Source organism: Mesocricetus auratus, unplaced genomic scaffold (assembly GCF_017639785.1).
Source record: "Mesocricetus auratus isolate SY011 unplaced genomic scaffold, BCM_Maur_2.0 Super-Scaffold_100691, whole genome shotgun sequence".
In the NCBI taxonomy this organism is placed as follows: Eukaryota; Metazoa; Chordata; class Mammalia; order Rodentia; family Cricetidae; genus Mesocricetus; species Mesocricetus auratus.
The window spans coordinates 5,413,179-5,437,420 of NW_024429267.1; the positions used below are offsets into that span (position 1 = coordinate 5,413,179).

At 49.6% G+C, this 24,242-nt stretch overlaps 1 protein-coding gene and 1 long non-coding RNA gene across 2 annotated transcripts; both read right to left on the reverse strand.

Annotated features, from left to right (window-relative positions):
* Positions 1 to 36: 36 nt before the first annotated feature.
* Positions 37 to 23,327, reverse strand: LOC121137505. Its single transcript, XR_005874762.1, has 3 exons — positions 22,750 to 23,327; positions 21,604 to 21,673; positions 37 to 2,468 (listed from the first exon to the last, which is right to left on the reverse strand). It is a non-coding gene; the product is annotated as an uncharacterized LOC121137505 (long non-coding RNA).
* Kbtbd13 (kelch repeat and BTB domain containing 13) lies at positions 13,709 to 17,012 on the reverse strand. Its single transcript, XM_005075538.3, has one exon. The coding sequence runs from the start codon at positions 16,870 to 16,872 to the stop codon at positions 15,496 to 15,498; it is 1,377 nt and encodes a 458-aa protein (XP_005075595.1). The 5' UTR covers positions 16,873 to 17,012; the 3' UTR covers positions 13,709 to 15,495.
* Positions 23,328 to 24,242: the final 915 nt, after the last annotated feature.

Genomic DNA, 24,242 nt, shown 5'->3' on the forward strand with positions numbered 1-24,242 from the left:
TTATAAAGGAAGACATTTAATTGGGTGTGTGCAGTTCAGAGGTCTAGTCCATTATCATCATACCAGGACATGACGGCGTGCAGGCAGACATGGTGCTAGAGAAGGAGCTGAGAGTGGAGAAAGGGCTGCATCTTGATCCACAGGAAGTGATCTGAGACACTGAGTGTGACTTGAGCGCATATGAGACGAACTTCCTCAACAAAGCTATACCTACTCCAACAAAGCCACACCTCCTAATAATGGCCCTCCCTATGAGCTTATGGGGCAATTACATTCAAACTACCACACACACTGAAACCCTGACTGGGGGATCAGGGAACAAAACAAAACAAAAACTAATAAGACTAAAGCCAGGTGTGGTGTCACAAGTCTTTAATTCCAGCATTTGGGAGGCAGAGGCAGGCAGATCTTTGTGAGTTCCAGGCCATCCTGATCTACAGAGTGAGTTCCAGGGATACACAGAGAGGCCCTGTCTCAAAAAAACAACCAACCAACCAAACCTAACAAGACTAACAAAGCAGGGCACGCTCACCCTGAAGCACACAGAATGCCAAGGTGGAAGTAGCTGCTGCTTTCTAGAAGCAGCAAGTGGAGAGAAACTGTTTCTCAGATAAGCCACCTTTAGTCCCAGCACTCAGGAGGCAGAGGCAGGTGGATCTCTGTGAGTGTAAGGCCAGCCTGGTCTACAGAGCTATTTCCAGGACAGACTGAGCTACATAACTAGACCCTATCTCAAACTTAAAACAAAGGAATCTGACCAGGTCTACATTTTCCAGACCTGGCTCCTCTTCATGAGAATCCTTAGGGAATCCCTGGGTCCAGCACCTTATATCTGACTCAGAAAACACAGATGGGTAGCCTGTAGGAATTTGGGGGTTTGTTGTTGGTTGGTTGGTTAGAATTGTATTGTTTTGTTTTACCAGGCTGATCTTGAACTTTTGAGCTTGTGTGATCCTTCTATGACCTCAGTCTCCCAGGTAGCTGTCCAACCATGTTTGATATCTGAGGCTCTCTGAAGGTCTTTGCAATGCAGCAGGTCCATGACCCACGTGCATGACCCTCTAGATAATCTGGGTCGGATACCAGCCTGTTATCTTTGGGGATTGGGACAACAGCTTTCTCTAGTCACCAGAAGCTTATATTTAAGAGGTCTCAAGCGATTGAGAGGACCAGTTGCTGGAGTGGCCTGCGATTCAGGCAAGAGGTCACAGGCCATACCACTGATGCCCCTGCCTCTCACAGCAGCCCACTGAAGGTCTCTGATGGTTACCAGGACTCAGACCTTTCATTCTCTTTGTTCTGTAAACAGAGCTGGAGCAGAGGCCTGTGGAAAACCCAGGGAAAGTGCCCATGTCTCTCAGCACTTCACTCCCTTGCTCAGTGTTTATTGGGGACTTCTGCAGCTGAGACAGCAGGCTCAGGACTGTTACCTGTGGGGGAATATTATTTTAAGTTGTGTGACTTTTGCTTATGTTGTATTTGTTTAACCATGTGAAGCTGTGATACTGTGCCCATCAAAAACACCTGGTGCTCCTAATACATAGCTGAACAGCCAATAGTGAGGCAGGAGAAAGGATGGATGGGGCTGACAGGCAGAGACGATAAATAGAAGGAGACAATCAGAAGAAGGGCATCAATGAGAGAACAGGGGGAGGGGACATCAGAGGCCAGCCACCCAGCCACCTAGCCACCCAGCCTCCCAGGTACCCAGCAATTCATGGAGTAAGAGTAAGATTTACAGAAGTAAGGAAACAGGAAAAGTCCAGAGGCAAAAGGTATACAGGTTAATTTAAGATAAGAAAAGCTGGCTAGAAACAAGCCAAGCTAAGGTCAGACATTCATAAGTAATAATAAGATTCCGTGTGATTCATTTGTGATGGCAGGGCCCCAAAAGAGAAAAAAATCTTATGCCAGTTATCCAGGTCTCCTGAAGGTCACCGAGTTCCTTTGTGCTTTCTGCTAAGTCTCAGTGCCAGTAAGCTTGAAATCACATTGAAACTACTCCCTGGGGTGGTGGTGGCACACACCTTGAATCCCCGCACTCAGGAGGCAGAGGCAGGCAGATCTCTGTGAGTCTGAGACCAGCCTGGTCTACAGAGCAAGTTACAGGACAGCCTCCAAAGCTACAAAGAAACCCTGTCTCCAAAAAACAAAAACAAAACAAAATAAAAATGCTCCCTGGCCTTTTAACTTGCTTTGAGTAAGCTGAAGGCACTGCACAAGGAAGTATTTGAAAAAATCAGCTAGAGAGCATAAAGTTGGTCATGAGTCTGTTGCTAAAAATCAACCTGACTTGGAAAAGAGTAAAATAAAGTCTGAATTCATGTTCCTCTTAAGTTAATCTGGCGCAGAATGCCACTTTTAGAGAGTCCATTGAACTAGCGGTGACCAGCTGGCAGGCCCACCAACCGCTCACTGCTCCATCCTTTCCTTCTGCCGCCAGATCTTCCGTCTTCACCCCTGGGAAACTACAAACGAGACAGCAGGAAAATTGTTACTTTACAGTAAATATTGTTTGGTGTTTTTTATATTTCATTCATTTTATATAATGACTTTGTACGTTTGATTAGGGATGCTGACAGGAGCATGGGCAATTTACTAGTAGTTACACTAAAGAAAATGTCTCTCCCTCGCAGTTACTAACTGCCTATAGGATCTATAGTATGGATCCTCAGGGAGGGGTGGTGTCTCACAAGTCACACCCCCTTAACTATTTTTTTTTTAGAAGATGGGAAAATAGAGTTTGAAGCATGGACTCTGAAATCAGATGGGACTGTAAGCTTAGCCTTGCTGCTAACAAGCTGTGTGATCTTTTGAAAGTTGCTCATCTTCTCTGCTTCAGTCTCTCATTCATAAAACATTGAAACTTTTCAGCGATGTTGAGTGGGATAGGGCATAGGATGCTTGTGGCACTGGCTCCACCAGCCCATTCACGTATATTTTCTCCCTGTCATTTAGCAAACACCAGCTGTGACGATTTGCTTAAGTGCTGCTGCCAGGTTCACATTTAAGACAGCCCCTGGCGGATGGCGCTGGGGTCAGGGAATGGTGGAAGGAAGTTACACCGTGTCCTGCAGAGGACCTGGCCCTTTCTCTCGTCTCCACTTCTCAGTCACTGTTACGTGATCAGCTTTGCTCTGTCGAGGACTCCCGCCACAATGTTGTGCCTCACCACAGGCCCCCAAACTACGGAACAGAGCGACCATCGGCTGAAACCTCTGATTCAGAAATGTCCTTGGTTTTCTCATCCGTTTCCCCAGCTAACATGACCTCATTCTGTAACCAAACTCAGAACCTGAGCAAATCTGCCCCCACCCCAGGGACCCAGCCTCTCTGACCAGCAGAGCTGAAGAGAGTAGCCCAAAAGAAGGATTGTGGAAGGGCCACCTGGGAAAATGGTGGCTCTAGACTAATACTAAGGCTCCTGAGATACCAGCAGATGACAAACCCAGGCTACCTGAATGGGGTCTGGACAAGATGACCCCTACAGGGGAGGCCAAAGGATGGGAGAGTCCAAGCCCCAGGCAAAGCCAAGCCCGCCAAGAGGCAAATCCAGCTGTGCCTCTCGCCATCCCACTGTCCTCTTAGGCGTTGTCCCCTCTCCTGGTCCCCACTAAGTCCTGAGAGATGCATGCTAGTGGGGCGAAAAGGAAGCCCCTGATCTGACAGGACAGTTGTCTCAGCAGCTATTTCAGACCGAGCTTTCAACCTCATTATGCCCCCAGGAAACTGCACAAAATATCCTCTGTCTAGCTCACCCTTGGCTACTTCCTCTGATGCACTCTGGTGATTACCCTGGGCCCGCAGGGCTAATCTAGGATGATCTGCCTTCTCACAGTGCCTAGGCTCATCAATCTGCAAAGACCTTTTTACATAGAAATGACAGTTCACAGGTTCCAGGAATTAGAATAGAGCCTTTTGGGGAATTGTTCTTCAGCCTGCCTCATGGGGGCAGTGCTTCCCCCACATGACATGTGATTAAAGTAACCATCTGGGCTTGCATTGTACATGGGACGTTCCTGTTTTAGAATGGGATGATGTCGAGGCAGGTTGTCCGTGAGGCCCTGAGTTCCTAGTTCCACTGGCTGAAGTGCAGGTAGGTCAGTCCCTCCTAAGGCTGGCCCTCGCTGGCACAGCTCCATCTGGAGGAGCCTTGCTGCTCTGGCTTCAGTGGGAGTCGGCCTCCTGCAGCTTTCACGGGAGGAGTGCTGGCCAAGGTGCTGCCATAACCTCCTCTCAGCCTTGACCTTTCCATGCAGGGGACAGTGGAGAGAGACACACCCTCTAGATCTTAGTTGGAGTGGAGAACTCAGGAGGCCTAAGTCTCTCCCAAGATCTTCCCCATCTGTCAGCCCTCTCCCTCCATACTCCCTAAGCTGAAGTCCGTGCTGTGGCCCCCGGCCTGTCTGCTTGCTGTTAGAGAAGTCTTTGCTGGTCTCCACAGAGGGCACATGGCCCTCTGCTATCGTGGGTCTTAGGCACAGTGAAAGCTGGCCACAGGAAGGGGCATATGCCAGCTGTTCAACCGTGACCGTGATACCTACTTATGAGGAAGATCTGGGCTTCGAGGTCTCAGGGAAGTCTTTTCTAGTGAAGGCTAGGGAGGACCCCGGGCTTCACCCTCAGTGCAGGCACCTCTGGGGCCTCACCTCTCCTTTGCCCGTATGTATGATGTCACAGGAGCACAAGCAAGCAGGGATCTCCAAGAGAATCTCTCAGTCTCTGCCCCATGTTTCTCCCACTCCCTCTCCCCTCGTCCTCTCTCCCTCTACACCTTCCTCCCTCCCACTTTAGGAAATGAAACCCTGCTATACGCACTACCCAGCGGAAGTTTGGGGTACATGTGCTTTCACTCAGGGGTCAAGGGTGGTTTGCACAAGGCAGAAACTGGTGGCTCTGCTCTCTTCACTAACAGGTCCCACTCCAAATGCGCTGTGTTGCTTCTCCTCAACTCTGCATTGGTGCCTGTGAGGGGGTTCTGCCTTGTGTTTCAGGAGCTGCTACCCAGGCCATGAGCCAAAGCTGCCACCAAAAAACAACTGATTTGGTTCTGGGGATATGGCTAGGGTGTGGGTCAATTGGTTGAATTCTTGCCTAGCATGCAAAAAGCCTTGGATACAAACTCCAGCACCACATAAAACAGGAGTAGAGTTTCATCCTGAGAATTACAGCACTTAGGAAGTAAAGGCAGAGAGTCAGAAATTCAGGGTCATTCATTCTCAGTTACATCCAGGGTTTGAGGCCAGCCTAGGTTAGATGAGGCCGTAGGATTTTTGTTTTGTTTACTTGCTTTTATCATTTATTTCTTTTAATACATTCATCAATTCTCTCTCTCTCTATATATATATATATGTATGTATGTATGTATGTATGTATATATACCAATCATCTGGGAACAGGAGGAAATGGTCTCAATCCTTCAGTGAGCTGCTAGAGTTGAGCTGGTTTGTGAGGCAGGCATGACACAGGCCACTGTCTAGGCTAATGATGGCAGCAATAAAAGGGTCCAGCAGGGGTCCCTGGGGCTTATTGGACTAGCTTCCCCTACAGAACTGGGTCCTGGTCAAGAAAGCCTGCTGGTTCCCTACCCTGCACAGTTGAGGCACCCACCCCAGCCTCCAGGGCTCCTGCCACTGCTGGTGGCCCTCCCTCCTGCCCACTCTCCTCCTGAACCTGCCCTTATAAGGCCACCCACTCAGGAGATGCAAGTTCTGTGTCCTCTGGGCAACTGCCCACACAACGCCGTCATCTGCTTTTCTCTGCTCAAGAGACTTTTAACCTACGATTTGATTTATTTTGTCATTAAGAAAATGTTTCCAGGTTTAACAGAGACATTAACTGGGTTCCAGATGAAAGTACAAAGTTAGAAGCCAGGGTGCCAGGGTGCCAGGGTGCTGGGGTGCTGGGGTGCTGGGGAGCTGGTACCCAGGACAGGCCCCAGGGGATGACTTAGCCAGTTTCCACATTCCCTCAGTAGCCAGGCAGTTCCAAGAACTTAAGCAAGCTCTGTGCTTAGGTAATTCTCAAGTACTTGGGGGGGGGCAGCCCCTCCCCCTGCTGTGAGACATCTCAGTGCATTGTCAAGGTGCCCTGGCCTCTCTTGACATGGACACATGTCACTGCTTGAGGCCAGCTTACTCTGGCATGTACCATTGGATCCTTGAGAGCTCCCCTTCTGCTCCTGGCGTGGGGAAGGTAGATCTGTTCCTGCTGCAGAGCCTGTGCCACTGAGTGCCTGCCCCTCCCCGTCCCAGGGAGCTCTGGGGAACCCAAGGCCTTCCAGTCTGGTTCTGTGTTCCTTCTGCTGCACACAGCCACGCTTCCTGCTGGATGTGGTGAGAAAACACACACAGTCTGAGTACATCCTGCCTCCCGGAGACCTAGAGACAGGCCTGACTGCGAGACTGAGAAACGGGGAGCTGGATGAGACTATGGGCCACCAGGAGCCCTGGTTCCCAGTGGAGGCATTGTCAATACTTAGGAACTGACCCCTACGGTCCTGTGACCATGAAGCAGCTCCCTCCTCCATCCTACTACAAGGCCTCAGGGAAGTCTCTGTCCTTCACCCTGGCACAGCTCATGGTTAGAATGGAAACTCTAGTATCTTCTGGATGGAGAAAGAACATGACAAACAGGAAGGCAGGGAAGGAGGGGTGGTAGGAGGAAGGGAGGGGACACACACGAGAAAGCCACCCCTGCAAGAAATGACCCACACTGAAGGCAACTGACTTCCCTTAAAGACAAGGTAAAGTTCTGGGGACTCAGGATGCTACTCTCAAGCAATTTAGGGGACAAGACAGCCAGCCATGCTTGGTCCTTGGTGGCCATCCCCCAGAGCCTGGAGGACCCAGGTGTACAGGACTGGGATAAAGAAGAGATCCTTGTGGCTTCCGGGAGGGTCCCAGTGTTCAACTTCAAAAGGCCCTATGAGACCAGAGCTGGCTGACAGCCCCAGTGCCCACTCCTTTTGGAAGCTTCTCAGCAACATCAGGGTCTTCCCTGAGCAGTCAGAAGCATACCACGTAGCTCTGCGGCACAGTGGGCTAAGCTCTGTGGAGAGAGGTGGGCGCTGCTGGTCTAGGAAGCTTCTACCTTTGTCCCTTTGCTGTATCAACTCTACTGTGCAGGGGCAAGTGACCAAGGAGACAGCCTGAGGACAGTTCAGAGTTGTTGTTTACACACACACACACACACACACACACACAGAGTTGTTTTTGAGTAGGGGTGGGGAGGTGAGGAGGTTGATGCTAAGGGAAACATTTTGAGCTCCATAGGGGTCCAGGGCTCTCAGGGACAGGTAATAGGGACAGTATATTCCTGGTGTCAGCATCTTCAGTTAGACCTGTAGCAGGGAAAGCCATCTGCACAACCCAGCCTGCAGGAGCTCTGTCCCAGGTCCCTGTAATGGAGAGGACCTGGATGTGTGTTTTGAAGACAATGTCCTGGCAGGAGAATGGTGACAGTTGCTTCCCAGGCCCGGAGCCCCTCCTCGTGGCTCCACTCTTGCTACAGTCAATGACTGACTGACTCCCTTCCCCACTGGCAGCCAGACCAGCTGCTACTTCCGAGACAATGCAAGTCCTTCCCTGAGGTGGAGAGGCTCCTGGTTCAGCCACTGTCTGAAGTTCTTCCTGTGCTCCTGCCAGCCCTTTGAGTTTAGGCACAGTTGTGGCCACTACCAGATGCCCACCAGATGTTCAGAAGCTAAACAGGTGTTCAAGAGCACACAGTCAGAAAGTCTTGAAAATGAATTCGAACCAGAAGAGTCTGAGCCAGCTTCTGGCACATTCCTACCATTCTGTTCGCTCTCCCCGTGGCCCTGCACGCAGCTCCTTCCCTGACCCCATCGCAAATATGCACACAAAATGCCTAGCGTGGGTGGCCCTCCCTACTCCACAACAAGGGCCTCCAGAGATCTTGCTGTGTGGCTACTTCAGACCTCGCCAAGAGGAGAGAGCCAGGCCCAACCTAGAGTCTGGAGCTACGGAGTCTACTGGATCCCTTACCTAGGAGGCATGGCCAGGAGGTCTTACATCTGCTTGTTCCTATTCCCCTAAGAGGAGTTCAAAAGGTCAGGTTTTTCCTCCTCAAAGTGGTTTGGTGAGGCAAGACTCCAACTTCGGTCATGGAGACACTACCCCTACCCGGAAGGCATTTCTGTGGTTCCCATCATTGTGTGATCAGTCCAAGCTTTGAGATGGACACTTGCCAATATGCTTTGCTGTGCCCAAGTTTAACTGCTGGGCGCTGGTGCCCAGATTGCTGAGGGCCAGAGGGGACAGGCACACAGCCAGCAGGCCCTTGCCCGGAAAGATGACACACTCAAACTGGGTCATTAGAGGAAACCCGAGGACAAAGGCTATTTACAAAGGGTGAAGGGCCGCTCCAGGGGCAGTATGGGGCAGTGGCAGGGCACTCTCTCCAACCCTACACCTGCAGGCCTGAAAGGAATACTTGAGAATAGCCACCCTTGGAAATAGCCACCCAACAGGAGCTGTCACTCAAAGCAATTGGCGGGGGTGGTGAGGAGAGAGTCAGTACAAAACTGCTGGAGGAGCTGGGGACCAAGTCCATGACTCAAGCACCCTTTCTGGCTCCCTCTGCTGAAGTACTCGAGCCTCCTGGTCTCAGGAGCCCAGTGATGTGACCCAAACATTTCTGTTTGTCACTTTCACTGCCTTAAAAACAAGCTGCAGCTCCCATTTCCTACAAACTAGAAGTTGAGTTCTCCAGCCTGCATGCTCAGGCTCCACCCTCCTCTCTAGCCTCACAGCTCAGGTGCATGGCATCATCTGCAGGATGACTGTAAGCCTTCAGTGTCAACCACATCTCCATCTCTCTTTTATACAGAAACCAGGTTTAGAGCTGAGGTCGAGGTACATGCCTGTAGTCTCAGCACTTGGGAGGCTGAAGCTGGAGGATTCCCCTGAGTCTGGAAGTCCAAGGTCAGCCAGCCAGAACAACGTAAGGTCTCATCTCAATAAGTAAGGAGTTGGGGGACACACACCTGCAATCTCAATACTGGTAGGAGTGGAGGATGAGAAATTCAGAAATTCAAGGTCAGCCTTGGCTACCTAGCAAGTCCCAGGCCAGCCTGGGTTACATGAGACCCTGTTTCAAAAATAAATAAACCTAGTCAGAAGGACATACCTACACACCACACACACTCATAAATAAAAATAAATCTTAAAAACAAAATCAAGGGGCTGGAGAGATGGCTCAGAGGTTAAGAGAACTGACTGTTCTTCCAGGGGTCCTGAGTTCAATTCCCAGCAACCACATGGTGGCTTACAACCATCTACAATTCAATCTACAATTCATTCTGGTGCCCTCTTCTGGCATGTAGGCAGAACAGTGTATATGCAATAAATAAATAAATCTTTTAAAAAAAATCAAGCTGGAGAGAAGGCTCATTAGTTAAGAACACTGGCTGCTCTTCTAGAGGTTCTGGGTTCAGTTCTCAGCACCCACAGGCAGGACACAATCATCTGTAGCTCCAGTTCCAGGGGATCTGATACCCTCTTCTGGTCTCTCTGGGCACTAGGCACACACATGATGCACAAACACACAAGCAGGCAAAACACTTAGACAAATAGAATTAAAATGCTTTGAAAAAAAAAAGAGCCATGCACGGCAAAACACACATCTTTAATCCCAGCACTCTGGAGGCAGATGCATGGAGATGTAATTGAGTTCAAGGTCAGGCGGGTCCATATAGTGAGGTCTAGGTCAGTTAGGACTGCACAGTGAGACCCAGTCTTAAACAAGCAAATAAAAAATAAACAACAGAACAGGCCAGGCAGTGGTGACGCATGTCTCTAATCCCAGAACTTGAGAGGCAGAGGCAAGCAGAGCTCTGAGTTTGAGACCAAACTGGTCTACAGAGTAAGTTCCAGGGCAGCCAGGGCTACACAGAAACCCTGTCCCAAAAATCTAACCAAACAAACAAACAACAAAACGGTCAGAGCCAACATTTGACACTAAAACCAGCTGACTGGTGGGCAAGCAAGGCTGTCCCTCTGCAGACTGAGCCCCATGAAACCCCTATCACAGTGTCTCATTTCTGCAGTCTGTGTGTGTCAGAGGTCAACCATGGGTATAATTATCTACTTTGTTTTTTGAGACAAGGTCTCTCACAGGGCCCTGGAGCTTACCAGTTATGTAGGCCAGCTGACCAGGGAGCCCCCAGAGACTTGGTTACCTCTCCTTCCTCAGCAGTTGAATTACAAGCCCAGCTTTTGTTGTGGTTGTTTTGGTAGCCCAGGTTGCCTCAAACCCACTTTGTAGCTGAGGCTGGTTTTGAACTCCTGATCCTCTTGCCACAGCCTTCCAAGTGCTGGGATTACGAGGACTTGAACTCAGGTTCTTGTGCCTACTGGGCAAACACTAATGACTGAATTCTCCCCAGCTCCCCTGTTACCTTTCTTAGCTGCTAGAGAGAAGGCTCCCTGTTTCCATGCTTCCTGACATTCGAGGCTGCAGAGGACACTGCTGTATGAGACCTCTCCTCTGGGTCCTGTGTCCATGATCCCCACACCCAGGGAGCTTGTCCCCTGACAGCTGGGTCTCACACCAGCACAGCTAATTTGCTGCTGCTCCTGAGGAGTGACAGTAACTTGAAGAAAACAATTAGTATGAAAAAGAGGAGCAGCTGCTCGGGGCCAGAGGAAAATAAACAGACTGGTGCTGTGTGTACTCCATGGCCAAGAGGAGCAATCCTTCACGGGGTGATTAGCTTTTCCAACCACAGCCTCTTCCCATCTCTGGAAGGAAGACACGGTGGCTGCTGCTATTCCCAGATCCGACTCTTCCCAGGGTGTACAGGTCATCCTTTCCCCATGACAGCGTCTTCACCCCCACCCCAACCCTCACTGCCCAAACAGGAACTTTCCCTACCCCTCCGAAGTCTGAGGCTCGCTATGTACCTCCCCCAGGGTTGGTTTTTTTCTTAATCTATTGACTCATCCATTCGTCCTTTCTGTCAGCAGGCATCCATTAAACACTACTCATTCATCTAACAGGTGGTACACATCCTTGCTGTGTTGTAGACACTGTTCCTGGTGCAGTGATACATCAGTGAGCAACACAAACAAAAGTCTCTGCCCTCGATCTGAGTGGGAAGCTGCTTGCCTAGCACGCTGGAAGCCCTGGGCTCAATCCCTAGCACCATGAGTTAGGAGATCCCTGCTCTCATGGGGTTCACATTTTAGCAGGGAGAAAAAGACAAGAAACAGGCGAAAATATAGCAGAGAGGATGATGCTAAATGCTGTAGAGGAAGACAGAGCTGGGGAGAGTTCAGCAGTTAAGCGGTCCTCTTGTAGAGAACCACAATTGTGTGTGTGTGTGTGTGTGTGTGTGTGTGTGTGTGTGTGGTGTGTGGTGTGTGTGTGTGTGTGTGTCAGTGCTCTATTGCTGTGAAGAGACACCATGACCATGGCAACTTTTATAAAAGAAAGCATTTAAAGGGGACTTGCTTACAGTTTCAGAGGTTTAATCCATTATTATCATGATGGCAGGAGCACGGTGGCGAATAGGCAGACATGTTATTGGAGAAGTAGCTGAGAGTTATACATCTGGATCCACAGGCAGGAGGAGAGTGAACCACTGGGCTTGGCTTAGGCTTTGGCTTTTGAAACCTCAAAGCTAACCACAATCAACACACCCCCTCCAATGAGGCCACATCCACTCCAACAAGGCTACTCTTCCTAATCTTTCTCAAGTAGTGCCACTCCCTGATGACTAAACATTCAAATGTATGAGCCTAAGGGGGCCATTCTTATTCAGACCACCATAGTGTGACTGTGTGCACAAGTATGTTTATGTGTGCTTACATGTGCTTGCATGCATGTGCTCATGCTTGTGCCATTTGTCCATAAGATAGTTGTTATTCCTCAGATGCCATCCGCCTACCTTTTTTTTTTCTTCCTGAGAAAGGGTCTCTCATTGGCCAGGAAGCTCCTGGGATTTCAGCATCTCTGCCTCCCCAGTGCTGGGATTGCATGCCTATGCCTCCACACCCAGCCTTTTAAGGTGAATGCTGCAGATCAGATCAGATCCCAGTGCTTTCAAGGCAACATTGTACCAGCTGAGCTATCTCTGCAGTTCCTTCATAACCTCTCTTTGTGCTAGCTGGCTTTTTATTTACTTATTATTTTTAATTTTTAAACATAGGCTCTTGAGTTTAAATTCAGATCCTCCCAATTGCAAAGCAAGCACTTTACCCTGGGCTATCTCCTTTTTTTTTATTTTGTTTTTGTTTTTGTTTTTCGAGACAGGGTTTCTCTGTGGCTTTGGAGGCTGTCCTGGAACTACTAGCTCTTGTAGACTAAGGCTGGTCTCTAACTCACAGAGATCCACCTGCCTCTGCCTCCCGAGTACTGGGATTAAAGGTGTGTGCCACCAGCGCCTGGCTATCTTCTTATTTTTACTTAAATATTTTTTAAATTTTCAGACAGTGTCTTGTAACGTGTTGTCTTCCCTGCCAGCCGCTTGGACCCTGCTGAGCTGTCTAAACCCCCAAATAACATACAGGACACTATATTAGTTATGAGCTGTTGACCACTTGCTATTGTTTCTCATTGGCTAGCTCTGAATTATTGACCCATAATCGCCAATACATATTTTTATAAGGACTTATCTTTTCGAGAACACAGACTTGCATCCCCTCTTCCTGGGAATCACATGGCAACGGCTCAGTTGACTATATCCTCCTAGACTCCTAGTCCCACCTATCTTGCTTCCCTATTGGCCAACCGTGCTTTATTGACATATACACATAACTTCCCCCATCAGTGTCTCTCTATGTCGTCCTGGTTGTCTGGGAAATTGCTATGTAAATAATTTTGGCCTCAAACTCAGAGATCCACCTGCCTCTGCCTCCCTAGTGTTGGGATTAAAGGCATGTGCCACCACACCTGGCTCTTGCTTAAAATTTTCAAATGCTTAAATGCTGAAATAAGTCAACTTTGGGGAAACTGTATGAACATCATATGTTCATTACTATATATAAAAGTCATCTCTAAAGGAAGATGCTGCTTTGGGTGAGAATAGTAAGAGTGCAGAGACCCAGTATAGCAGGCCTGTCAGAGCCAAACCTAGAGTTCATTGAGTTGAGAAAGAGGCCATGAGCTGACAGACCTTAATGATATAAGAGGCAGCGCTCTGGCTGCTAGGAAAAATGTTCATCACCTTGAATTAGAGCCAAAGGAGGACTGTGGGTCTTTACAGCATCAGTCTGGAGCAGGGCTAAACAGTGGACTGACTTAATTATGAAGGGCTATGTACTTCTATTTCAGTGACTTACTATTTATTGCATGGCCCCGGATATCATTAAGTCCTGTGCTGGCCTGTGGGTGTGCACAAGTCTGTGCATGTGCATATGTGAAGATACAAAGATCCTTTTCCAGGACAAGACTATTAAAATGATGGTTTTATTGCCCCTCAGACATGAACCAGCATCATCTCTGGCCTAGCGAACTTACTCCCACACATCTTTGCCAATTCAATATACAAATCTCTGTCTCTCAGATGATCTTTCCAACCAGCTTCACATTCTAGTTCCCCCATTAGTTGAATAAGTCATTGACTGATGACGAAAGTGTGTGTGTGTGTGTGTGTGTGTGTGTGTGTGTGTGTGTGTGTGTACACTTTTGACAGAACCACCGGTGAGGGACTGTGGAAGAAATGATTTGCCTAGAATTCATAGGATACAAATGTCAGGATTTATTGTTGTGATCCATCAGACTAGACTTTCACAAAGGCTGGAAAATTTCACACTCCCGAAGGCAGCTCATTTCAGGTTTAGGACACAGGTTAGGAGAAGAGGTAGCAAGTGACAGTCTGACACCAGCGCTATGCTCAGGAAGTACCATGCTACTGCTGCGTTCTCTTCTTCTGAAGCCAGGGTTTTGCATGCCTTGGGTCCTGGAGGATGGAGGCAATACAGGACCACTGAAGGAAGTCTGTGGGGCACATGGCCATGCTGGAGGACTGAAGCAGGCATTTGTAGCAGAAGCTGGGCCTGGGTATTGCCTTTTTAGTTTTGTTTTGTTTTTTGCTTTTCGAGACAGGGCTTCTCCATGTAGCTTTTGCCGTCCTGGAACTTGCTTTGTAGACCAGACTAGCCTAGATCTCAGAGAACCTCTCCAGCCTCTGCCTCCTAAATTTTAGGATTAAAGGCATGCGCCGCCGCCACCACCCAGCTCTGGGTATGGCTTCTAAGACAGGAGTTGTTTAACAACATGTAGCAGCAGCAGACCCCTAACTAGTGATTCTTGTAAGACATCATTTTATTCTGCCCGGCTCAGTTAACTGCATGGGGCCTCTACCCTTATCATCTGCATACAGGTATGGCTGCACAAACAGAATGTCACAGAGATCAGTGAGTGACGCAGGCAGCCAGGTCAGGAAAACAGGATCTGGATCAGCCAGTCCTGCTGAAAGGAGGTGGGAACAGAGCCGACAATGCGAGAGGAAGAGGGCAGACATTTACAGGCCTGGGGAATGGCCACAGCAGAGATTAGGAGAGAGATGGAGGAATGCACTGAGATCAGCAGGACCAGGCTCCCTACACCTTCAGGAACCTGGTCAGGAGGGACCAATCTACTGTCCCACACTGATAACAAAAAAGAGAGGTAAACGAATCACACCTGAGTGCTTCCTTTCTATTCGAGTCCCCAAAACTACTGTAGGGAACACTTGCTCCCTCTCACAGTCTTTCTCCAAGCTCAACTGAGTTTTGTCTGCTGTCAGTCCAGCCTCACTCACTGCCTAAATACCTCCATCTTCAGCTCTTCTCCTTTAAAGGCTGGAGCTTACCTGTCTGGTCCAGTCTTGCCCCTCTTCCCTCTTGGAGGACTCAGACTCTGTGGTCTAACTCGGCTCCTCTAGACTGTCTCCTGTCTCCTCTATGCCATTTGTATATGTGCCTACTTCTTGGACTCACATTCTTTCTTCATCTTCCCTTTTTCATGCTGACTGCTTTAGCATTCTTTTTATTGCATTATGTGCTGCTTTTAATTTTTTAAAATTAACATGCTATTTTCAGGTTGAGGGTGGAGGCAAATTATGTATAGACCCCCCCTTTTTTGTCATTCTGACACTTCTATTACGACCGAGTTTCCTAGGCTTTCTGTACCTCAGCTGACAACGACAGTTCGCATTAGGCCCAGCATTGTGCTGACACTTGCATTTTGGTTAACATCACTTAACCCACTTCTAGCCATAGCTCAGTCGTTGGCTATTGGACTACAAGCCTGGATTGTCCAAATAGTCCTCTTTCCCTGAGATTGTGACCCACCAGTTCTCAGCAGAGCCCAAGTGATCTGAGGACCTCGGCAGCTGTGTTGCTGGGAACTTCTTGGATATCCACACTACCAGGAAGTAGAAACCCGAGAGTCCCAATAGAGGAAAAGGAGTTCCCAAGAGCTCCTCAGTCCCGGCTCACATAGTCAGGGCTCATGAAGACTCTCGAGTCTTCGGAAGTCATTCCGAGGTCACAACTCTGGCAACGCGGTGGCCACAGGCCCAGTAGTGCCAGGAGGCAGGCGCAGGAGAAAGGTCTGTAAAGAGCCAGGTCGTGGAAAGCCAGTCTTCTCCCTGAGCAGCCGCCAGGTGCCATCTTCAATGGCATAGACCAACGTGGATACACGGTTGACAGTATAGACAGTGTCCCCGCGCACCACGGATGTGAACAGTGCTCCCTTGCTGTTGACAAACTGGCCAGGTAGCGATGTCCACTGACCCGTGACCAGGTTGAGGCAATCAATGGCACAGTGCAGGAAATCATCAGAAGGCCCGTTACGCACCACATAGAGACTGTCACGATGGGCCACCATAAAGTGGCCGTAGCTCTGTGAACGACACAGTTCAGCTACCGGCAGCCATTTGTCCATCTGAACCATGTACTCGACGACGGCAGTGATATCTGCCGGCCTCCACAGGCACACGAAGAGGCGACCACGCGCATGGGCACAGGGAACCCCTGTAGCTGGCTGTGGCAAGTCGGCCACAAAGCTCCAGCAGCCTGTGGCGGGATCGTAGCACTCCACAGAGCTCATGGGTGTCCTCTGGAATTCGCCACCAATGGCATAGAGGCGGCCTTCAAAACCGGCCAGCGCCATATCATAGCGTGGCTGGTGCGGGCTGGGGAACTCGCACCAGGTACCACCTTCTGGGTCGTAACAGAAGCCCAGCTCCACTACCTCCTTGCTGGCGCCACACACACCACCCACAATGTAGAGCTTGTTGCCCAGAGTGGCCACGCCTGCCAGCAGCGTGCTGGCCTCCAAAGGGAGAGCGGCCAGAGTGCGCCACGCGTCCTCCTCTTCATCCAGGAAGCACATGGTGCGTGATGCATCCTCCAGGAAGCCAGGTGTGGGCGTGTGTGTGCTCACGGCCACGTAGGTGCTGGGTCGCAGCGCCGCCACGTAGGCTCGGGCCTCGGGCAGTTCCAATTCAGCAACCAGCTCATGCGCGCCATCGCGGATGAAGAGCGCAGCGCTGTGGAGCACATCGCGCAGGCCGAAGGCAGCGGCCGCGTCGCACAGCAGCGAGCAGTTGTCCGACGTGACGCTGTGCTCCAGGAAGCGCGCGAGCGCGGGCGCCTGCAGGAACGCAGCGCACTCCACCGCCTGCAGCAGCTCGTCGTCGGCCTCCAGCGCCGGCCTCTCCCCACGCAGCACCCGCAGCGCTGTTCCGAAGCCCGCGGCGCTCAGTGCACCCAGGCGCACCTCGGCCGCGCGCGCCTCCCGCATGCCAGAGCGGAAAAGCCCACGGAAGAAGCCGCAGTGCTCCACCAGCAGCGACTGCTCGGCCTGGAAGAGTTGGCCATCCACCCACACCTGCACCGGGACCTCGGGACCTGGGGGCATGATGAGCCAGATGGGTGGAGGCTGCTGCCGCTGGGGGGGGGCTGGATTTGCCTGGGGCTACTGACTCTGGGGTTACCCCGAAGCGGGGAAGAAAAAAAACCTTCCCTGGGGGATATAAATACCTTCCTGACTAAAGATAGGACGGCTCATGTGATGTGGCCCGCAGGCTTGGATGCCCGCCTGGCCCAGAGGGCATCTGGACACCTGTGTGGTCATTCACTTCTGTTAAGAGACTAGTGACAAGGGCCAGTGAAATGGTCCAGCAGGTAAAAGTTCTTTGCCACAGGCCTGATTGACCTGTGTTCAACCTGGAACCTATATAAAGCTGGGAGGGTAAAGCCCACTCCACAAAGTTGTCCTTTGTCCTCTGTATTCACGCTGTGGCATGCATCCCACCTCCACAGAGACTCAGTTACCTTTTTTTTTTTTTTTAAAGAAATAGTGACAACACTAAACCATATACTGAATACCCACCGCATGCTGGGCCCTGCCAGGCCTACTTGTAAAAACATCCTATTTAGCTGTGTTCCTGTATACAAAGCTCTATTTCCTCATCATTAAAATGGGGTCAATAGAGGGGCTGGAGAGAGACGGCTCAGTAGTTAAGAGCAGTGCTCTTCCAGAGGACCTGGGTTCAATTTCCAGCACCCACACGACAGCTCACAACTGTCTGTAACTCCAGTTCTCAGGGACCCAACACCCTCACACAGACATACATGCAGGCAAAACACCAGTGCATATAAAATTAAAAAATTTTTTTGTTTTTTTTGAGACAGGGTTTCTCTGTATTGTTTTGGAGGCTGTCCTAGAACTCACTCTGTAGACCAGGCTGGCCTCGCACTCACAGAGATCCACCTGCCTTTGCCTCCCGAGTGCTGGGATTAAAGGCGTGCACCACCAACGCCCGGCTAAAATAAATAATTTTTAAATAGGGTCATTAGGAACACCTACTTACAGTATTGGGACAAATTCTGTAAGGTGTTCTGAATGAGGTCCAGCAACTTTATGTGACTTATTCAGTGGGGACCAGAGTTTGTCAGCTCATAAGGGTGGGGCAGGCAGCTTGAAGAAAGAGACCAAAGTGGAGCACTAGGCCAGGGTTCTAAAGTGTGCCTCTGCCCAAGCTTGCACTTAGCCCACTTATTGCCCCTTCATGATTTTGCCTCCATGAATGTAAGTTCATCGCATGCATGCCCTGCCCTTGGATGCCAGCAGAGGACCTCAGACCACTTGGAACTGAAAACCGGGATTACAGACAGTTGAGCGAACCCTTGTGGATGTGTGTGCTGGGAATCTAACCCCATCCTCTGGGAGAGGAGCAAAGGCTTGCTCTTTTTTTTTTTTTAAATAATTACCTGAATTTTTAAAATAAATTTTATTTACATTAAAAACAATCTTATTTTACATACCAATCCCAGTTCCCTCTCCCTCCCATTTTCCCATGCCCCACACCAAGCCCCATTCTACCCTCAACCACTCTCCATGGAGGGTGAGGTCTCCCATGAAGAATCATCAAAGTCTAGGACCTAGACCTTCCCTCATGTTTCTAGGCTGAGAGAGAATCCCTCTATAGGGAATGGGCTCCCAAAACCCGTTCGTGCACTAGGGATAAATACTGGTTCCACTGCCAGAGGCCCCATAAACTGCCCAGGGCCCCCAACTGACCCCACATTCAGGGGGTCAGGTTTAATATTATGCTGCTTCCCCAGCTTTATAAACTGGGGTCAGTGAGCTCCCCAGTTGCTCAGGTTAGCTATTTTGGTAGGTCTACCCAGCATGGTCGAGGCTTGCTCTTAATGCTAGCCATCTCTGCATTTCTGAGTCTCTTTTCGAGCCCATTTCCTTTCACGTAAAGGAGCATCCAATGAGCCCCTATAGGCAGAAGCCGCCCCTCACTTGGAAGTGGGAAGCTGGTGTTTGGTATTCACTTGCCTGACCCCTCTATGACTGTTGTCACCTTGAATGAAGAAAAGTATAGGTTCTGGGAAGATGGTATACCTGTGGATGAGAAAGTCTTCTTCCTATAATAACTTAAATTTAAGCTACACTTAAAGCTGCATCCTAATAAACACTTTGACTCCCAATCCTTGCAACACTCATGGGCGCTTACTAAATAGCCCTACTCCCAGTGTGGCTGCTGAATACACAATATCTGCTTACTTTTTACAGCAACACTATGAGCTGAATTTCTTCACTAGACAGGGTCCGAAATATCTTAGGCTGGCTTCAGACTGTACAAGAAGGATGACCCTGAATTTCTGACCCTCTAACTTCCATCTCCCATGTGCTTGGAATACAGGCATGTGCCACCATGCACAGTTTATGTAGTGCTGGGGGTTGAGCCCAGACCTCTGTGCAGGCTAAGCTTACTGAGTTGTACCCCAGCCCTGAACTAGATGCTACTAATGGCCCCATGTGATAGATAAGGGGACTAAAGTACCAGAGGTTTAGCCTATGACCAGCAGGTGGCAGATTTAGGGCCAGAATGCAGCCAGTTTGATCCTAGTGTTATATCCTTAACCACGCTGCTCTATTGCTTCCTGTGCTGAAAGTGGGGGGCAGTGGAAGGAACTTCAAGCTCACTGATTCCCATGAGGACCTGGTGCAAAGTGAGAAAGAGCCCTGCCCAGGGTCTTGCAGCTTGGGATGGACATCCCCAGGCCTCCTGCAGCCCAGTCTGTGGCACTTTTCCAACTCTGCACAGCTTTCCTAGTTGACCATCTAATTCTAGGTCCCAACATGTCAGATGGAAAGGAGTTTGATGATTGCCTTCTCCTACCACTCTGCTTTGTGGGCAAGGAAGCTGAGGCCCAGACTTTGATAGGGTGGTAAATGCCCCTTGGGAGATGTTCGACTTTGGCCCTCCTTTGGGAGGACATCCCTTACCAAAAAGGAAGGAGGAGGAGGGCAGGAGACCTACTCTCCCCTTTTAGGACACAGACATAGAACATGCAGATGAGCCTCCCTTAAGACACTCCCTAGTTCACCCCATCAAATCAGGCCTGGAGTGTGGGGACCACTTGTGTGAGCCTGGGAAGCCAGAAGCCTCGAAGACACTGCCAGAAATATTTCAGATGCTCTTCCCCAGGGACTCAGCAGGAAAAGGGGAAGGAGGCGGGGTGGGCAGAAGTCCCATGAGCACTATCTTAGGCCCTCTGCCCAGTATCTCTCCTGCCCTGAGACCAGACATTGCCTGGAAGGGCCTAAAATGTTTCCAGCAGTAGGCATGACAACCCCTTCTTGGAGACAAGTGGACACTGTAGTGTTAGATCTTTGCCTGTATCCTGGTTAGGCCTTAGTGACAGGGAGAGATTGTCTGGGAGGCTTCCAGATGAGGGGGGCTTTTCCTCAATTATGAATGACAGTGTTGGAATTTACAGAACTCTGTCTACCAGCCCTATAACCTGCTCCCCACCTAGCCTGGCTGCATCTCTCCACTTGCATAGCCTGGGAGTCAGGGTAGAGAAGGCAGGCTGTCCGGATCCCAGGGCTGCTGCAGAGTTGCCCTCAGCTAGGCTGTTCCAGACACCTGGCAGATGCCAAACAGCCAGACAGAATCATCACAGGCCTCTACTAAGAGCAGGAGGCAAAAATCACAGAACTCATCCAGACTGAGTGGAGTTTATCCTCCAATCCATTTTATCCCAAGTTGAGACCTCTTGAGTGGGTGGGGGCTCGTGCACACACCCTGTTTCCACCGTCCACAGCCTGAAGATGGGGAGGGGTCCACTTAAGGTGGAGATCATGGTTCTGAATCTGAGCTGAGGCTCAGCCCTTTGGTCCCACCCTTGGGGCCCCAGCTGGTGCAGTGTGCAGCTGGGAGTTTCCTCCTCCCAGATCCTGAGCAGCCCTCTGGGAGACGTAGAGGACAAGGAACTGTCTTGGCTGTGGGCAGCCCACAGAGTTCCCAGGCCCTGTCTGACCCCTGCCCAACCTCTAACAAACCCCCTCTCCACTTTGCACTCCCCACGCTGAGGGAGGTGGGGGTGGGGAAGAAAGGCCAGCATCCGGCTCTGAGCCTTGGAGGAGCTCAGACCCAAGCCTTATTCATATCTGCAGCCACACAGTCAGCACCCAGGAGGGTCTCTCTCTTTTAATTTAATTAAAAAAACCTCTTAAAAGATTTACTTATTTAATTTTTAGGTATGTGTGTCTTGCCTGAATGTACGTGTGTGCACCACATGAGTGTCCGGTGCCTGCAGAGGTCAAAAGAAGGTGTCAGATCCCCTGGGCTGGTGTTAGAATGTTTGTGAGCCACCAAGTGGGTGATAGGAACCGAGAAACTGGGGCTCCCGAAAGAACCACAGGGGTTCTTAATTGCTGAGCCACCTCTCCAGCACCGTCTATTCAGTGGAATCCTGAGCCCCAACCTCTGGACTCCTCAGTCAGCTGAGGGAAATCCAGTTTCTGTTCCAGAAGAGCTTTGCCTGATGAAGGAGACATAACCTTTGTCCTTGGAGAAAACAGCCCCTGCCAACCTCCTGCCTGGATGGTGGAGCCTTTTAGACAGGGTTTCTCTGTATTGTTTTGGAGGCTGTCCTGGAACTCACTCTGTAGATCAGGCTGGCCTCGAACTCACAGAGATCCACATACCTCTGCCTCCCAAGTGCTAGGATTAAAAGCATGAGCCACCTCTTTTGAGTCGTGAAGACAGTACATAGGGCAGGGAGTACCTGCAGCTCCTGGAATTGGGAGAAGGATGAATACTACGTTAGAAGCCAGGAATCTTACCTGGGATTTGATGCTGTGTGACCATCAGTTTGCCAAAGTTACCGAATCTCTCCGGGCCTCAATTCCACACCTGCAGAGTAGGGTTTGCAACTGACTTCTAAGGTTCTGCTCAGTTTTGATACTGTAATACATCTTTGAGCAACCATAGAAAGCATGTTGTATTGTGACCCTGGAGAAGCAATGACATCATAGAGTTCCCAAAAGCTTATGCAATTGCTCATGGGTATCTTGGCATCAGGAAAGACAAGTCCTACATTGCTTGTCTGTCCAAAGTAGGAACCTGCTTTGTACATCTATTGAGCACTGACTGCATGCCCATTATTGGGCCTATAACACAACCTCCACATTTTGGGTATCTGAAGTCCTCTATAACAGCTTTGATTAAGGAGACTAGACAAGGAGATGAACTACTTGACCAAACATAATAACCTCTCTCTTGAGTGAAGTATCCAGATGTCTGCTCCTTGACCTCTTGGTAGGTGGTCAAGGAGTATGTGCTATTCGTGAAGAGTGGAGGGAATTTTTATGGGCTATTGGCCAAGTTCTAGGTGGAATACTACCATGTTATCTCATCTAACCTTTACTATTTTCCCAATTTTAAAGATGAGGAACTGATACCAGGAAGGTTAAAGTAGTTTATGGTAGGGTCTGGCAGCACATGGCAAACTCTCAAGGCCTTTCCAGGCCAGGTCAGCATGTCAGAATGCTGGACAAGCAGCTAGCAGAAGAAGGGGCCAGAAGCCAGGCAAAAGAACTGGTTGAAAGAGACCCTGTTTCCTTCCTAAAGCTGGGACTTTAAACTTTAAACAGGGCCTCTTGGTGAGTCCCAGTTTTAAAGATGAGGAAACTGAGCTGAGACAATGGCTCAGTGAGCGCAGACGCTTGCTGCCAGGTCTGATAACCTGAGTTTGATTCCCAGAACCCACATGAGGGAAGGAGAGAACTGAGTCTCTCAAGTAATCTTCTGACCCCTACACATATACTCAATAGATAAAACAAATCAACAAATACATGTAAAGAAATTATTTTAAAAGGTGAAAAAAACTGATGCCAGGTTTTATTGATTTGTTTGGTGTGTGTGTGTGTGTGTGTGTGTGTGTGTGTGTGTGTGTGTGTGTGTGTGTTAGAGGCCAGAGAACAACTTACAGAATTCAGCCATCCCCTTTCACCACATCAGTCCGTGGGTCCCAGGGATTGAAGTCAGATCAAGCTTGTGGCCAGTGCCTTTGCCCACTGAACCATCTTGCTGGCCTCATTTTCTCTCATTCTTTCCTTTTCTTTTTGAGACAGGGTCTGATGTAGCCTAGGGTCCTCTTGTTCTCCTGAGCTTGTAGTGGAAAATGATCCTCTTGCCTCCAACTTTGAGCAGCTGGGATTATAGGCATGTACCGCCCATCACTGGAGTTTATTTGGTGCTGGGGACCGAACCCAGGTCTTTGTGAACGGAGTCCTAGCCCAAGAAAAACTTTCAGCAGCTCCCCGCTCCTCACACAAAACGGGAAGTGGCAAAGCTGTCATCTGCAGGACCTGTGCAGGCCACACCTTGCCTTCTCCAGCACTTCTGCAGTGAGACAAGCTTTCTCCCCATGGACGCCATCTGGAATGTCTGCACAGGACTGTAGCCAGCCAGGGATGTGGCTGGAACCAGGCTCCCACTTTTCCAACCCCCACAGCTCAGAGGAAAACCTTATCCGTTAGCTGTTCAAGAAAGTCTGGTCTGAGGGTGTAATCTAAACAAATCCCTGTGGTAGTGTGTAATCTTTATAACAGCCAAGTCACTGTGATTCCCCTCCATAGTTAGGCCACATCAAAATTCACATCCTGTGTGTGTGTGGGGGGGGGTTCTTCCCAGTTAGGATGGATACTGCCACCTTGCCTACACCCTGGACCCTCTGGCTGCTGGCCAGGTTTCCATGTTTTTCTTTTTGTCTAATGGGTGTAGCAGGGCCACAGACCTTAGTAGGCACCCAGACCTTAGCACAACTTATGCCATGATGGAAGTGCCATCCAGACTCTAACACTCATTATAGGCAGCACCACCTGCCAAAACAAAAACAAAAACAAAGACCTAATCCATCAGAGTCCATAGTATTGGGAATGTCTCTAAATGTACTAACCTTACTTTTTGTTGTTTTAAGTTTTAGTGGCATTTATCAGTCTTATACAATAGTGGGTTTTGTTGTGACATTTTCACACATGCATATAGTGCATTTGATCCCCCATGTCCCCTGTCATGCCCCTACCACTCACTTCTTCCCTTCCTCTTCCCCATTAGCCTCCTTCTATTTCCATGCCTTTTTGATTAGCTTTTGGTGATCCAATGAGTTCAGTTAGGTTTACTTACAGGAGCATGGGTGAAGCGTTTCATTTTGTTTTTTAAGATGGTCCTCACATGTAACTCAAGTTATACTAGAATTCAGCTCAGGCTGGCCTCCAATTCACCGCAACCCTTCCTTAGCTTCCTAAATGCTGGGCTACGAAGTCTTAGCTAGCAGCACAAACCCTTTGTCCCAGGAGCCTGATTTTTGCAGTGATGCTACTTAGAGTCCCCAGTGAAAATACAGAAGTGGAGTGCTGAGGTTGAGCCGGCTGTGGTCTAAAGCACCAGCTGAGAGGCAGGGAGCATCATCCTAGTTTAC

Excerpts from the sequence above, each read along its gene's own strand:
- Kbtbd13 (XM_005075538.3), bottom strand. The coding sequence starts at position 16,872 with ATGCCCCCAGGTCCCGAGGTCCCGGTGCAGGTGTGGGTGGATGGCCAA.